The sequence below is a fragment of the Stegostoma tigrinum genome, chromosome 45 (assembly GCF_030684315.1).
Source record: "Stegostoma tigrinum isolate sSteTig4 chromosome 45, sSteTig4.hap1, whole genome shotgun sequence".
Lineage (NCBI taxonomy): Eukaryota > Metazoa > Chordata > Chondrichthyes > Orectolobiformes > Stegostomatidae > Stegostoma > Stegostoma tigrinum.
Window position 1 is genome coordinate 2,863,719 of NC_081398.1, and position 17,605 is coordinate 2,881,323.

The 17,605-nt window shown below is 42.4% G+C and overlaps 1 protein-coding gene across 1 annotated transcript in view; it reads right to left on the bottom strand.

Annotated features, from left to right (window-relative positions):
- acap1 (ArfGAP with coiled-coil, ankyrin repeat and PH domains 1) overlaps positions 1-17,605 on the bottom strand; it is a 128,496-nt gene that overhangs the window by 33,267 nt on the left and 77,624 nt on the right. The window contains exons 5-9 of the mRNA XM_059642632.1: positions 13,475-13,528; positions 12,558-12,616; positions 9,396-9,579; positions 6,533-6,577; positions 5,934-6,029 (exon numbers count right to left, since the gene is read on the bottom strand). Coding sequence (XP_059498615.1) covers positions 5,934-6,029; positions 6,533-6,577; positions 9,396-9,579; positions 12,558-12,616; positions 13,475-13,528 — 438 coding nt within the window. The remainder of the gene's footprint in view (positions 1-5,933; positions 6,030-6,532; positions 6,578-9,395; positions 9,580-12,557; positions 12,617-13,474; positions 13,529-17,605) is intronic.

Consider the following 17,605-nt stretch of genomic DNA (forward strand, 5'->3'; position numbering starts at 1 on the left):
GATGATGCACCCAGCCCTGTGGATCCCACCAATTTCTAAAGGCCTCTGTCATGCAGATGAACACCACATGGGCCCTCTTCATGGAGACCTGAGCTCAGACATGAAAGCTTCTGTACTGGATCTCACATGAACACCAACGTAAACATGATATTGGAAGTCCCATGGTTCTCCAAGGATGTTTGCATTTACCAAATGTATTTAACAGAAATTGGCACCAACTTAATGAATGGTATGAAGGATCATGGCCAGAAGTGCCTCCCAATGTCAAAACAGAAAAGTAAATATTGCTGGGATAGTGCAATTTTCATAGAAGGATTTAAGGGAACTATTGAAAAATATCCAGAATTTGAACTTAAATCAGAGGGGGAGGCATGGCTCAGCTGTTTGTTTTACAACATGAATGGTTATTTTTGCTAAATTTTCCCTTTTTGCAGTTCAATCACAGACACAAGGTGTTTATAATATCAGGTATTACTATACATTAATTCTGCTGAAAACCTGATTCAGGTTTAACTGAAGCTTGCATTTCTACAGTACCTTTAACAACATTAATAATTCCTAAAGTACTTTGCAGCTAATAAAGTACTTTTATTGGAGTGTCCTGACTGTTGTGATACAGGAAATAGTGCAGCCATTTTCAGCAATTCCACAAACGACAATATAATAGATCTTGCATGAAGGATAACTATTGGCCGATGACTATTGGCCAATGATACTTGGGAATAATTCCCTACCATGAGCCGTGGAATCTTTTATGTTCACCTGAGATGTCAGGCTGGGCCTTGATGTAGAGTCTGAAAAAGGCAGAAACATTGATTGTGCAGCACTCCCTCTGCATTGGCATTGGGAATGTACAAGCAGAATGGACTCACTGGTGAGGTAGCTACTCTCTGATTCACAGCAACCACCATAATAACGCACAATCATCTTATGCAAAGTAACCAGAAAGAATGGATACTGAGCATTCCTCCAGCTTGGGTTGATCAGTTCCTGATTTTGAAGCACCTGATTCTTCTTCTCAGTCATACTGTGGACCTCATGGTACTGGTGCAAGCATGATCGGCCAAATGGCCTGCTGCACTGTAGCAATTCTGTAATTCTGTTGTACTGCTTTCCAATACTCGTCCCTGATTAGTGCCTTGCTCTGAGAAGCACAGAACTGAGACTGAGAGTTACAGGAACATCCTGTGTTTTAAAGAGTCAGGACCATGATTTCTGTCCAGTGTCACTGTTTTCTGCTTATTTTATGCTTCATGCAAATAACATGGTCACCACAGGAGGGCAACTCCAGCAGAAATTGTTCAAAGACAGTGAATTGTGGAATTATAGAATCCCGACAGTGTGGAAACAGGACATCCGTCCCATCAAGTCCACACTGACCCTCCGAAGAGCATCCCACTTGGATCCAACCCCCCCCACCCAAAACCCGGCATTTCCCATTGCCAATTCACATAGCCTGCATATGTTTGGACTGTGGAAGGAAACCGGAGCCTGGAGGAAACTCATGTAGGCATGGGGAGAATGTGCAAATTCCACACAGACAGTCACCTGAGAGTGGAATTGAACCCAGGTCCCTTGTGCTGGGAGGCAGCAAAGCTAACCATTGAGCCACCGTGGAGGACAAATATTCATGAAAAAAAAGCAACTTGGTCTGTATCTCGGTCACTCTACATGAGTCAATGCACCTCCCTGTGTCCATCTTGAGCTTCCTCTGATTAACTCTTCCCCAGATAAGTTGTCAGACAAGTATAGAAATTGTCTGCAATAGGGAATTACCCCAATCTTCACTGTTCCACAAAAAACATAAGGCTCCTTGTCAGCATTGAGCCAGGGGACAGCTCAGTTAATCACCTTGGGATATTTAACTATGTTGGTAATACTGCATAAATGCTTGTTGGTGTTCTGCACCCGAGCAAGACTCCTCCAATCATGATGTGAAACAGAATTTTGGTTTTGAAATAGGATAAAAAAACACAGGAGGAAGAAAAAAAAACAGGCTTGCACGATATATCTTTTCATTCAATTGTCTAAGTGAGAACTGAATTGGAATTTTTTTAAAAATCTGGACAGAGGAGACAATTTTCACAAGTCTCAGGATTGTGTTCACAGTCATGCAGTTTCTAGAAATTTATAGCACACACACAGTTCATTTGGACTGAATCGATCTTGTGCCAGGTCTTTGAAAGAACTATCTATTCAGTTGTACTGTCACTAATGACGAAGGCAAACATGCAGAATAAGTCACAGAAGATGAGAGACTAATGCACATGTGCACAAGGGCAGAGTGTCAGACAGTGATCCAATCAGAGACGCGTACAGTGAAATTGATAGGCATAGGGATAGACTGATCTGAATAAGAACATCCTCAGCACTAGCACTGGGAATGTAGGAGCAGAATGGAACATTTTTATTCATAGGACAGAGTGTGAGGTAACTATAGAAACCCAGGCATGGGTCATGGATTCAAATTCCTCCATGGCAGTTGGTAAAATTTAAATTTAACTAATAATTCTGGAATTGGATGCTCAAGTAGTAGTCACCACAAAACTATAAATGGTAATTATAAAAGCCCATCTGATGTACTAATGTGATTTAGGGATAGAAATATGCCATCTTCACCTGGTCTGGCCTAGACATGATTTCAGACCCTCAGCAATGTGGTTTATCATATCTTCTAGTGACCACGACGTGGTTTGTGGTCGGGGTAGATTTCTGCCACCAATCCTCCCTTTTTATTTTGAGTCTAAGTACCTGCCTAATTATCTGTTGTTGAGCATAGACCACTGTAGAGTCTAAAGAAGAGGTTCATGTTTTACATACAAGGTGCAGTTTGTTCCAATCTAGCAATAGGTACAAATAACCTTAACTAGTGAGGCATAAATACTACTACCCACTATTTCGAATGTTGATGGTGGTCATGATGTGAAGGTGGTGATGTTGGACTGGGGTGAACAAAGTCAAGTCACATGACACCAGGTTATAGCCCACCAGGTTTATTTGAACTCACAAGCTTTCAGACCCCTGAACCCATACGGGAGACGCAGTCAAGGGCGTTCTCGATCGCTGTGGGGGGAAAATACCTAGAATACACCTCCTCCCACCCACCCTCCTGCAAAAATTCCATCCCCTATTCCCAATTCCTCCGCCTCCGCCGCATCTGCTCCCATGATAAGACATTCCACTCCCGCACATCCCAGATGTCCAAGTTCTTTAAGGACCGCCACTTGCCCCCCACAGTGATCGAGAACGCCCTTGACCGCGTCTCCCGTATTTCCCGCAACACATCCCTCACACCCCGCCCCCGCCACAACCGCCCCAAGAGGATCCCCCTCGTTCTCACACACCACCCTACCAACCTCCGGATACAACGCATTATCCTCCGACACTTCCGCCATTTACAATCCGACCCCACCACCCAAGACATTTTTCCATCCCCTCCCCTGTCTGCTTTCCGGAGAGACCACTCTCTCCGTGACTCCCTTGTTCACTCCACACTGCCCTCCAACCCCACCACACCCGGCACCTTCCCCTGCAACCGCAGGAAATGCTACACTTGTCCCCACACCTCCTCCATCACCCCCATCCCAGGCCCCAAGATGACATTCCACATTAAGCAGAGGTTCACCTGCACATCTGCCAATGTGGTATACTGCATCCACTGTACCCGGTGCGGCTTCCTCTACATTGGGGAAACCAAGCGGAGGCTTGGGGACCGCTTTGCAGAACACCTCCGCTCAGTTCGCAACAAACAACTGCACCTCCCAGTCGCAAACCATTTCCACTCCCCCTCCCATTCTCTAGATGACATGTCCATCATGGGCCTCCTGCACTGCCACAATGATGCCACCCGAAGGTTGCAGGAACAGCAACTCATATTCCGCCTGGGAACCCTGCAGCCATTTGGTATCAATGTGGACTTCACCAGTTTCAAAATCTCCCCTTCCCCTACTGCATCCCTAAACCAGCCCAGTTCGTCCCCTCCCCCCACTGCACCACACAACCAGCCCAGCTCTTCCCCCCCACCCACTGCATCCCAAAACCAGTCCAACCTGTCTCTGCCTCCCTAACCGGTTCTTCCTCTCACCAATCCCTTCCTCCCACCCCAAGCCGCACCCCCAGCTACCCACTAACCTCATCCCACCTCCTTGACCTGTCCGTCTTCCCTGGACTGACCTATCCCCTCCCTACCTCCCCACCTACACTCTCTCCACCTATCTTCTTTACTCTCCATCTTCGGTCCGCCTCCCCCTCTCTCCCTATTTATTCCAGTTCCCTCTCCCCATCCCCCTCTCTGATGAAGGGTCTAGGCCCGAAACGTCAGCTTTTGTGCTCCTGAGATGCTGCTTGGCCTGCTGTGTTCATCCAGCCTCACATTTTATTAGCCTGATGAAGGAGCAGCGTTTTGAAAGCTTGTGATCACAAATAGACCTGATGGATTATAACCTGGTGTCGTGTTACTTCTGACTCTATTTTTTATTAGATTCCCTACAGTGTGGAAATAGGCCCTTCAGCCCAACAAGTCCACACCGCCCCTTGAAGCATCCCACCCAGACCCATCCCCCTATAACCCACACACCCCTGAACACTCTGGGCAATTTAGCATGGCCAATCCACCTAACCTGCACTTCTTTGGACTGTGGGAGGAAACTGGAGCACCTGGAGGAGACCCACACACTCGCAGGGAGAATGTGCAAACTCCTCACAGACAGTCGCCCGAGGCTGGAATCGAACCCGGGTCCCTGGTGCTGTGAGGCTGCAGTGCTAACCGCTGAGCCACCATGCTGCCGATTTATCAGGCATTTCATAATTAATATTGCTTCGAGGACTTTTGGAAATACCTGGAGTGAATTCTTCAAAATAGGTCACTGAAAGGTTACTGTGGATATTGGAGACTTAAATATGGCTTGCTAGAAACATATGACGAATGACATCTGCTTGCTTTGCCTTAAATCCCTGTTGGGGCTGTTTGAATAGTGACTAGATGGAGAGTGTTTCAGTATTTTGGAATTCATTAGGGAATATCAAGCCTTTGAAAAAAAGCTGTCCAACTGATCTCTCCTCTTTTCTGAAAAGAGCCCTGTTAGTGAGTTCAGTGTGAATCCTGTCTGTTCTTTTGACAGAGTAGTTGAAGAAACTGTTTAGTCCTGTATTTCCTCAGCAAGCTGCGTCTCCTAAGGCTCCAGAGGTGACCATGTGTCATTAGTGACTTGATTCCATATGCCAAACACCAGAATGACACATTCCAGAACATTCTTTGTCTTATCGTATTTCCTTCAGCACTAACTAATTGCCAGAAAGTGTTGTTCTGTCTTTTAAAGTAAACCACTGCAGTAGGAAATTCATTTTTTTTCTGTTTTACTTTGTGTCTGTTTTGGATTATTTAGAAGGATTAACATTTGTATTTCACATTATTGGCTGTGTATGTTAACAATTTATTGCGTATTCTTTGAATATAATTGTTTGATAATAGCTCAATAATTTTGAGTCGAATAGAAGAATGAGGGTTGATAGGTATTATTATTCAAAATTTGGTATAGACAAGTATTTAATTGGACGTTTTTGTAATTGGCAAAAGTATTTTTATTTATGTTGTAACCCATAGTGTAGTTGGACTGAAGCAACAGTTCACTCCTTTAACCTTGGTTGCAACAGCAGCCAAGGCTGAGCTAAGTATTTCTCCATCAGACTTAGGTGACATCAGATTGGGTGGAGCTAATGCAACTTCTACATTAACTGTTTCAGCATTATTACCTTATACAACATAGTTGATTCTATTAAATGGTGTAGCAAGCAACTTAAAGGGCAATTAGAGATGGGCCACAAATGCCTATCTTGTCGGCAATGCACTCATCCTATGAAATAAAACTTAAAATTTCTGTTGATGAATGACCAAGAGTAAAATACAGGAGGATTTCACAGACGTCACAGCATACCTGCTCTGCAAGCTGTTTCTTGTAAGTTTCAAGGCCGTTCAGTGTAGTAAAGCCCTGAGAGAAGAAGCTGGACTGTGCATCCATGAGTGACACCATCTGGAACCAATCAGATCAAAATTCAGGTGGCACAGAAAACCACTGTTGCAGTTACCCAAAATATTTCAATAATTTAAAATAATTGATGTATACATGACCCATTGGATACGGGTATTGCCCACCTAGTGTGGTATTCTGTGAAAGGTACATTGCATTGTTCATTTCCTGGTCTGTGTACACGTATCTAATCTCCTTTGGGGTTCTGCATTAGCCACCCAGTGTCCCATGGTTAGCATCTAAAGGGGAGAAAGCAACTGTGCTTCCAATGGTCGGTCATCATCTATAGATTGTTCTTTGGAAAGAAAGATTTGGATAAGGATAGAGATGGCTGACCCGTATTTTTAATGATGCACGCTGTCTACTGGAGGTACCAGAACATGCATGTGAAGCTAAGCCATTGATATTCACAAAAAAGGAGTGTTTCAAAATAACACATTTCCAAGGACCCATCTCATCCAAAAGTTGATCAATAGTGAGAGGAACAAGGTCAAGATCATACTTACAAACTGTAACATCTCATTCTTCTTCTTTGCTTGAATAACATTTATCTTTAAGAAAGTAATACAGAAAAATATGTCAAGACATTTAAAAAAAATTAATTGATGATTTTAACCCAGGTTAGATATTGAGCTCCATCTATTTTGTCCCATCAAACATTCCCAGGAGAGGTAAAGCAAGAGCTTGGACACAGTGAAGATCTCTCGCTACACTGAGCACATAAAATGCGCCTAGGGGAGGTACAGCATGGGGCTAGTAATGGGGTAAAGCTCCCTCTATTTGTGCCATCAAGCACTCCCTGTTATTCCATGAAATTTCCATTTCTTTCATTGACTAATATGGTCACTTTCTTTTTGGGATTCTGAGTGTGTGACATATATGTATAACATTAACATCATTTGGGAGTTCGATTTTAAACATATAAACAGATGTAGTTTCTGAAGTAATTCCACAGAGGCTGATATCCCGTCACCATGTTACCCTTTATTTACCCATGTATAGTACTTGACACTAGTCCAGCGTCCTCAGAGTCACCTGTCAGGGTGAAGAGAACCTCTGACACTCCTGTTTAGACTCGTCAGCCAGGGCTCTCTGAAGCAGTTTAACAGCTCCAGTCAGGGCATTTATATTCAATGCAGATACTCTAGAGACTTTTAAGCGCCTCTTGGATAGGCACATGGAGGATAATAAAATGTAGGGTTTGCCGGTTAGATTGATCTTAGTAGGCTAATAACACCGTGGGCCAAAGTGCCTGTACTGTGCTGTACTGTTCTGTGTTCTATGAAGTCCACCTGGCTGACCTCGTTACAACCACTACAGTTTCCATTCTGTGAAGGTATTTTCTAAAATCAGTAACTCATTTACAACAGTGTGCCAGAGACATAAAAACTGAATTTTTCCAAAAATCAACTAAATGTAATTTCATGGAGTTCAATGGACCTTTTCTCTTTGCGAGTTCTAGCAACTTTTCTCATCCAGTTTTACACTGTTCATCTCATCAGGTATGCAGCATGTCTCTATGCTACCAATACTGTACTACATTGTACTGAGCAATAGTGAAATGCTAGATAATAAAATGTGAGGCTGGATGAACACAGCAGGCCCAGCAGCATCTCAGGAGCATAAAAGCTGACGTTTCGGGCCTGGACCCTTCATCAGAGAGCTGCTGAGATGCTGCTGGGCCTGCTGTGTTCATCCAGCCTCACATTTTATTATCTTGGATTCTCCAGCATCTGCAGTTCCCATTATCACTGATACAGTAGTGAAATGCTCGCTGGTTTCAGGACTTTCTGGTGTTCATGCCACAAGTGCCACGTCTGTATCCAAGCCATACATCATCTCAAATGCCGTCAGCTTGGTTTGACGTAGCCACCCAGGTCAGTGTGATGTCTACAGTCTGGAAGAATGTACAGCAATGTCACATGAAGGTTAATGACCTTCTTTGCTCCCCAAGGGTAAATCTTCACTTGTCTGCCTGAAACACACTCTAACATTGCACCTACCTTCTATGAAGGCTCCATGGTCTACCATTCTCAATTTTGCTTGCACCATCTTCCCTCAATGGCCGACAGACCAGAGGCCACTAGTTCAACTATGACTTCAGTTCAGAAGTGTCAGAAGTTCATTTCAGGATGGAGAGCAGTTTCTTCTTAGCAGGGGAAACAAATTTTCTTTTCAGGAGAACTAGTCATTCAGCCAAAGGGTGTTAGTTTGTGAGCCGTGCAAGCCATGTAACTTCCTACAGAAGTTTTCAAGCTTTTAGAGTTGAAGGGGTTTAGAACATTGAAATTTAAAAAAAATTCATACCAACAGGCTCAGAAAAAATTTGAAGAAAATATCTTAGTAGTCTACAGTTTGTTCAGTAAGAAATTAAACAGTTGAGATAGAAGTGATATTTCTCTGGAATTTGGCTATCTGCAATAATTCTGCTTTGAGAAACAATTTGAAACTTTGCTTTGTTGTTTATATTAAAACTTTTCTAAACTGTCATTTATATAGTTTTGTTTTCTTATGCTTGTGTACTTTCGTTAAAAACCAAGCTGGCTTCTGTGTTTATGTTCAGTGACTAACTGCCGTGATAATCAACTGCAGAAATGAAATATATGATCTATCAAGCCAGGTTTCACCTTTGAATCTGACTTATCTAGCAATAACATCACCTGGGATCATAAGTTATTTTCTGATGTGGGGAAACCACTCAGGTAGCTGGTGGGCATCATCTGTCCTCAATACTCAAGACATTGGTGACATTTAGTCTGTTGGACTAAAAAAAAAGCAGTAATCTGATTGAAGTTAATTTGAAGATTGTTAAAAGGAGACAAGATGTCAAAACTTTTCATGTTGCTGTCATTACAAATAGGACGGAAAACACACTTGGCAAAGAAAGGGGCTCCAGTTTAATATGGCATGAGAAGATGATGCTGATTTTTTGAGCCATTGTTGGCATGGGAATATGGTAGAATCAGCTAACTGTCAGTGCTTCAATTTTTAAGTATCAAACAATTATTCATTTAAAGGATTGGGTTTGATTCCTCCACTGTGTAAAGTCCACAGAAGGTTGTATATCCATACTTAGAGGTGTGTGTTCAAGGGTGAAATCAGAAAGCGCTTCACACAAAGGGTGGTGGAAATCTGGAATTGTCTATTTCAAAAAATGCTACTGCATTTGGAGGTCAACTGTTGATCAGTTGTCATCAGATTACAAAACAGAGTGCTGGATTTTTGTTAAGACAAGGCTGTTGATATTTATGAATGAAGATATATTAATGAAATTAAGATACAGATCAGCAGTGATCTTGTTTAATGATGGTATGTGCTTGTGTGGCTCAACAGTTCCTCCTAGAAAGGAATATTGGAAAAGGTCCACACCTGGAGTACATAATCCAATGATACATGTCGGAAAGACCTCCGAGCTGCCAGGAGGGCATTGGTAGCTTCATCCACCTCATGCTGTTTCTTGGGGGGTGCCTGGGCATTTCTATTCAGTGCATTATCCAGATCCTCACTACTTTTATCAAAATGCTTTTTTGTTTCCTTGAACTTCCTCACATCCCTGAGACAGAGAGAAAAAAAGAATTAAATTATTTGGGGACTGGAGGGTAAAAGTCAATTCTATTATAAAGAAGAGCTGGTTTAGTAACTAATGGAGCACAAAAGCTGACGTTTTGGGCCTAGCCCCTTCATCAGAAAAGGGGGATGGGGAGAGGATTCTGAAATAAATAGGGAGAGAGGGAGAGGCGGACTGAAGATGGATAGAGAAGATAGGTGGAGAGGAGAGTATAGGTGGGGTGGCAGGAAGGGGATAGGTCAGTCCGGGGAGGACGGACAGGTCAAGGGGGCAGGATGAGGTTAGTAGGTAGGAAATGGAGGTGCGGCTTGAGGCGGGAGTAGGGGATACGTGAGAGGAAGAACAGGTTGGAGAGGCGGGGACAAGCTAGGCTGGTTTTGGGATGCAGTGGGGGGAGGGGAAGTGCTACACTAGCCTCCACACCTCCTCCCTCACCCCCATCCCAGGCCCCAAGGTGACTTTCCACATCAAGCAGATGTTCACCTGCACATCCGCCAATGTGGTATACTGCATCCGGTGTTCCCGTTGTGGGTGGTTGATGGAAAATATTCAGCCTGGAGTCAGGTCACTAGTCATGTGCCTCAAGGATCTGTTTTGGGACCACTGCTGTTTGCCATTTTTATAAATGACTTGGATGCAGGAATAGGTGGATGGGTTAGTAAGTTTGCAGATGACACTAAAGTCAGTGGAGTGGTGGACAGTGTGGAAGAATGTTGCAGGTTGCAGGGAGACTTGGATAAACTGCAGAATTGGGCTGAAAGGTGGCAAATGGAGTTCAATGCGGATAAATGTGAGGTGATTCACTTTGGGAAGAATAATAGGAAGGCAGAATACTGGGTCAATGGAAAGATTCTTGGTAGTGTGGATGTGCAGAGGGATTTTGGTGTCCATCTACATAGATCCCTGAAAGTTTCCACCCATGTTGACAGTGCTGTTAAGAAGGCTTACGGTGTGTTAGGTTTTATTGGTAGAAGGATTAAGTTCCGGAGCTGTGATGTCATGCTGCAACTGTACAAAAAGCTAGTGTGGGCTCATTTGGAATATTGTGTGCAGTTCTGGTTGCCCCATTACAGGAAGGATGTGGAAGCATTGGAAAAGGTGCAGAGGAGATGTACCAGGATGTTGCCTGGTCTGGAGCACAGGCCCTATGAAGAAAGGCTGAGGGACTTGGGTCTGTTCTCATTGGAGAGATGGAGGCAAAGAGGGGACTTAATAGAGACATACCAGATGATCAGAGGATTAGACAGGGTGGACAGAGAGAGTCTTTTTCCAAGGATGATTACTTCAGCTTGTACAAGAGGGCATAGCTACAAATTGAGGGGTGATAGATTTAAGACAGATGTCAGAGGCAGGTTCTTTACTCAGAGAGTGGTAAGGGCGTGGAACGCCCTGTCTGCCAATGTAGTTAACTCAGCCGCATTAGGGCCATTTAAACAGTCCTTGGACAAGCATATGGATGATGAGGGGATCGTGTAGGGGGAGGGGCTTAGATTAGTTCACAGGATGGCGCAACATCGAGGGCCGAAGGGCCTGTTCTGCGCTTTACTGTTCTATGTTCTGTGTTCTATAATCCACAGGAGCACATTATTAAACAAGGGACACTAAATCAATGCAAGTTATCTTTGAAGAACACGGTGAAATTATTATTTTCAAACTCAGTGCTTTTCCAAAGCTCTGAATTAAAAGAAGCTACATAAAAAGGGTGAATTTTTCCAGGTTAAAATACTTGTAGTAGTCTACAGTGCTGAAACAATAAACAGTTCTAAACCTTGGCAATCCTTTAGATTTGTGTTATGAATTTGTGAGGATATATTTTACATGGGCCTAAACCTCACAGGACTCTGTCATCTTGCAGCTCCTGTCATGACTCAGTCAAGAAGACTGAAGATGGACTACTGCCTGTATTTTGATGTTGGTACAATGTCAGGGTGAGTATTCACGTACAGCAGTGGGGATGGAAAAGGCGGAGATGGACACGAAAGAGACAGTTGAACAGAAAGAAACAGGCAGATGCATAGCCAGGTGTATACATGCTTGTATAAATCTGTATGTACCCCAGCCTGAATTTAATGTCAATGCAATGGCCAGAAAACTATGGGTAAGTACACCCATTTCTGGTAGATCCAACAGGATTATGTGTCAATTAGGAAGTTACCTGCCTGTAATCAAGGTTCCCATGCCTTTAAGATGGTGGCTCAAGAACTGCCAGCCAGAGGGGAAGAAGCTCCTTGGTCCAAACAGAATCAAATGAGAAGAGTGAGCATTGCAGTAGGCTCAGTGCTACAGCCATAGGAGAGACCACCACAAGACAGGGGAGAGTGACATAAGAACGTTGGACATGAGCTGTTGAATGTGTCTTTGTGGAGCACAGGAAAAGAGGCAGGTAGCCAGGGAGGTCACCATAGATTATAAGCAGTATTGAAGGTCTTGAGGCACAGTTGTAGTCCCTACCTGTGGGCCAGAAGGAGCTGATTCAAGTCCTACCTGCCCTAGGGAAGTGCCATAATATGTCTGAACTGATAGATGAAAAATAATTTTACATAACAGGGGGATGAAGTAATTTTATTGGTTATTGACTAAAAGGCTTCAATTGACCTTTTAGTGTGAAGGCCATCTGTATCCTTTATGGTCCCTGACTTAAAATCACAAGCAGTTGGAAAGATGACAGGCTTCCCACAGTTTCCTGTTCAATTATAGATATTTTCTAATCAGCCTGTTCAGGGATGTTATTACATATCTCTGGGGCAGGTGGGACTTGAAACCTAATCCAGAAGTGGGAACGCTACCTTTGCAACATGAGAACTCTCACTTAATTATTGATAGTTTTAATCAACATGGATGCCCCCTTAATTGACATCGGCCCACTCTTGAGGATGAGATTAAATTTTGCCTAATTAGTAGTTGGACTCTAATACCCATACAAATGTAAAGTCACCAGATGGAACATAACTCAGTATACTCACTCCTTGACGAAGCTATGCAAATGCTGTTTGACTGATTTTTGAGTCACCTCGATGAGTGTCTGAAACGCATAAGAAACAGTCATTTGAAGTGCTGATAGAGCTCAGTGAGGGAAACAGGATCAAAACATTAGCAGATTCCTTGTGCATTCACCATTGTTCCCAATACTTATGGGAGAGTTAAATAATTTAAAAGATGTCTTCATTTACTTCGTCAACTGAGGTGTCTAAATGTATTACATTACATGCATATGACAACTCACATTCAGACCTCAAAAAGTTGTACTTTCATGCACATCAAACCATGGGATGGCAGTGCTGGGTGCAAAACAACTTCTTGTCAGTACTAAACACTCCTGTAGTTAGATTCCTGGAAATGCAAGCTCTTCATGTTTTCCTTTCTGCTTTTCTGTCTCTATCTCTTCACAGTCTCCAATCCTTTCTTCATCCCTCCTTCCTTTTGTGTTTTCCTCCCACATTCTCTCTTCCGCTGTCACACTGTTCCTTCTCACACATATTTTCTGCCTGTTTCACATGCTAACCTCCTTTCTGTTTTTCTCATCACTATTTCTCCCTCTTTGACTTCATCTCATTCTCCTTTGTTTGGTGACCAGTTGCAGTCACTGTTTTACAGCCTCTGTGTTTGTGAGCTGCGTGGGGTCCTGACGTTGTGCCCTTGAACATCCATTCAAATGTCACTAATGCTTTTTTTTTTACAATCTTATCCAACAATATTCAAAATGTGTCAACAGTTAATATTAACTGAGTCCCAGCTGGAACAAGGTGACAAACTGGACAGTGGCTGGAGTTGGGGTTAGCAATAAACTAAACAGAATTCTGGCCTTCCAATCAAAATAATGCAGTCAGTAAACGAGGAAAGAATGAATTTGCTCCAGGAAACGTTCAGTGCTGTTACTCACCGTGTGATGATCAAGAATACTACTTAGACTGTGTGAAAATTTATCCAGACATTCCTGTGTGAACAAATAACCAAAGGTTAAGAGTAATGCTTAAAATGGAGAACAGAGAAAGGAGTCAGTGGCTCAATGTTGCAAGTGGTGATATGAAGTGATGCTGATTTTATCAGTGACATTTTGATAATGAATGTACAGAATTTTGACCTTTCTAGCCTCTCAACATGTTGGATTCATGTTGAGAGAAATCAGCAGGAATTAAAATTGTTTCTCACAATGCACGCATTGTGACCGATTTTGGGGTTTGATGCCCCGCTGTCAACTCATTCCTAAAGGGAGGGAATGCAAATGAAATTCCTTCTCTAAGCTCATCCATCCCCTCGCCTTTAAGATCCTCCTTACAATATATTTCTTAAGCCAAGCTTTTGGATTCCTGTCTTGGTACAATCAGACCTTAGACAAGGTTCCCTAAGATGTTCTGGTTCTAAATAGGGCACCCCAAATTATTAAGTGCAAAAGTGAGGAAAGGTGAAAAGATTCCATTTCTTTATTCATGCACTCTCTCAGTTAGTTGCAACAAACTTATTTGAAAAAGAATCCCTCCCTTGTGGATGTCTTTTTGTCCTAATTCCTTTAACAGTGGTTGCCTGGCAGGACTCAGAGTGAGAGTCTTTTGTGTCCAGTTTCCTTCTAACTAGCTTGCTGGCTAGTTTTTTTCTAGTGCACAGAGTGATATATTTAATGTAGGAGCAAGTGGAGTTATCCAGCATGGAAACAGACCCTTTGCCCAACCAGTCCATGCCGACTTGCGTGCCAAACTTGCCTGCATTTGGTCCATGTCCCTCTAAATCTTTCCTATTCTTGGACTTGTCCAAATGTTTTTGTTGTCCAAATGTTGTAACTGAACCTGCATCCACCACTTCATTCTGCATATGAGCCGCTTTGTTTAAAAAATTTCCCACTCAATTTTTAAAAAAATCTTTCTCCTCTCACATTAAAAATATGCCCCCTAGTTTTGAACTCACTCAACCTAGGGAAAAGACCCTTGCTATACATGCTATCCATGCCCTTCATGATTTTATAAACCTTTATATAAAGTCTCCCTTCAACCTCCTATGCGCCAGTGAAAAAAATCCCTGTTTTTTAAAACTCAAATATTCAATTTCCCGAAATTGATAAAACTGGTAAATCTTCGCTGGACCTTCTTTAACTTAATAATATCCTTCCTATAGCAGAGTGAGCAGAACTATTCACAGTGCTCCAGAAGAGGCCACACCAATGCACTGGACACCTCAACATGATGTCCCAACTCCTATCTTCAAAGGTCTGAGGAATGAAGGCAAGCATGCTAACCACCTTATTAACCTGTTTATATCTGATGCAAATTTCAAAGAATTATGTAACTGAACCCCTAGTTCTCTCTGTTCCACAATATTGGAGGTATAGGGCCCTACCATTAATTGTAAAAATCCTGCCCTTGTTTGTTTTAACAAAATGCGATACCTTGCATTTTTCCAAATTAAACTCCATCTGTCACTGCTCAGACCACTGACCTAATTGATCAAGATCTCTTTGTAATCTTAGATAACCTTCTTCAATGTTCACTATACCTCCAATTTTGGAGTCATCCAATGGATGGTTCTTTGACTGAGACCTGTACAGCATACCTGCACTCAAATTCAAGGTTAGATCTTCAAATCTCTTAGCACACCTTCTTCCATTAACACATCTAATCCCACCAGTATACACAAACCAGGGTTGCAGATGGGTTTTAACCCCATCTTTGTATATTTCTGGAAGGGCAAAACATGAAATAAATGTCTGCAGGAGGTGGCTTCCTGCTGGAGCGATGGGGCAGACACTTGTTTGGAATATCACTGAACTTTACAAGAGTGATATTCTCTGCGTCCCACACAAGACTTTACCATACAGCATTGATTTCACATCTGCAGTCCTTTTCTTTGTTGCAGTCCTCTTTAAAAATACAGACACACTTTTGAATTAAACAATTAAAATCATCCATAACATTACAGGATTTTGATCCATCATGACATTTCTCCCGCAGGAGGAATAAAATTAGGTTCATTCTCATTTCATTACAAGGGGTGAAAAAGAAATAAATGAAACAATAAACACATGCACACACACATTCATTCTCTTAGCATCAATCAATATTATTTTTTCAGTTCTAACCTGCTGTCTTTAAGATCTGGACAAGATTTCTCTGTCTTTTAATCACATTTAGTTTCCCAGAAATGGGTTATCTTTGTGTGGTATAGTTGAAGGAACAACTTCCAACTACACAATTGGAGTCCTGCATCTTAAACTTCTCCATAAAGGTTAATGGGGTGTGGACAGTGTAGATTATGGCCTCTCTGTACCCACATGGGACATATATTCCAGACTGTTTTGACAGCCTGTAGTAAACCAAGGATATCCTTCTCTACTGTGGAGTACTATTTCTGATGCTGGTCTAGTTTTTTGGAGAAATACCTGACAGATCTCTCTATTCTGGATTCATCATCTTGAAGGCCCCTAGCCCAGTTTCACTTGCACCAATGGCAACTTTAAATGCTTGGATAAAGTTTGGAGACAGAAGTGCAGGCACACTTGTTAAAATGACCCAAAGATTTTCAAAAGTAGTTTGGTATTTCTAATTCTACACTATCTTTGCATTTTTCTTTGGTAGGCCTGTCAGCTGCTGTGCTGAAGTTTGGGACAAACATCCAGTAGAACACACACATATCCATGATATTCACTGTTTCCTGGCTAGTTGTGGGAATAGTGAATCATGCTACAGCTTCTACCTTTGCAGCTCAGGACAGTACTCATCTTGAGCCACTATAACCTATTTGGGTCACTTGGGCCTTGGTAAACCAGCTCTTGTGAGATTAGCCAATAGGCCAGATAACTGTATTTTCTACTGCAGGACTTGCAATTGTTTTAAGTGCTTGGCTCTGGAAGTTCATGCATGTAGTTAATTTCCCAAACCTGGGCCCAGGCTTTTCTGGGGCTAGCCAATAGGGATGTTGCTTTATGGGAATAGCATTTTCAACATCTACATCATGTAGAGCTAGGACGGGACAGCCTGTTTTGTCTCTGCATAAACCTCTGAATGTAATGAGTTGCTTCATTAAGTCTGCTCAGAATTCTGCACGTAGGTAGGTGAATAAGCAATCCAAATTTGCAAGTATTTCTGTATTGAACCACGTGGTATGGGGTTCAAACGTGAGCCTCACACATCTTCCTCCAATTCACTGTTGGTACCCTGTCCACTAGATTGATGACAACAGGACAAACTATTACCTTCCCTTCCCCCTTCTTAGCTGTTGTAGATTTAGCATGTTAACATGACACTGCTATTGCCTTTTTTTTCCTGATCTGGGGACTGAAACAAACAGTTTACTTCCCTAAGCTTCTGGACTATGCTGTATAGGCCACTGAACCAGGACTTTAAGATTCACTCAATATCGTTAGAAACATTAGCACATAGGTTCTGGGTTGACAGGTTAGGCATTGGAATGTTTGGTTGTCTTTTGTTTTGTTACTGTTTTGGGAGATTTTCAAGTATTCTTTGGCCACGTCATAGGCTCACAAGAGTTGCCCTCCGAACTGTGCTATGTAGTTTAACATGGAAACTTGCTTCTTCTGTTCCAAAAGCTTCTGCTTGATTAGTTTCATTGGTCCTCCTTGGACATGGTGCTTTTAAATTGATTTAAATGGAGTAAAACCAGTGGACTAAGTTAATCAGGTCATAATGGTGAATGTGTGAAAATCCAGTCCATTATCCCATTCATTGGGTTACTCATGGCAGTATGCCCTGACCATTGTTTTAGGATATTGTGGTACTATTTTAGTACTCCTTACAGGTGGCATATTGAAGACTTACATGGGAGTGTTTTAGAAATGTAAGCTCTGATCTGACAGGAATATTGGTGGGCAAGCAATACCTGGTGAAGAATTGGTTCAATTTCCTCGCCATTTTTTGATTCTCAGGGGAACAGCTCTAGAAAATGGGTAGCCACATCCATGATGGCAGTGATATACTGGTGGCAACTTTTTTTTCGAGCAAAGGTTTCACATGTCCATTAATACATTGCCGAATTTCTTCCCGTAATCTGGCAGAGGAATCTTGGG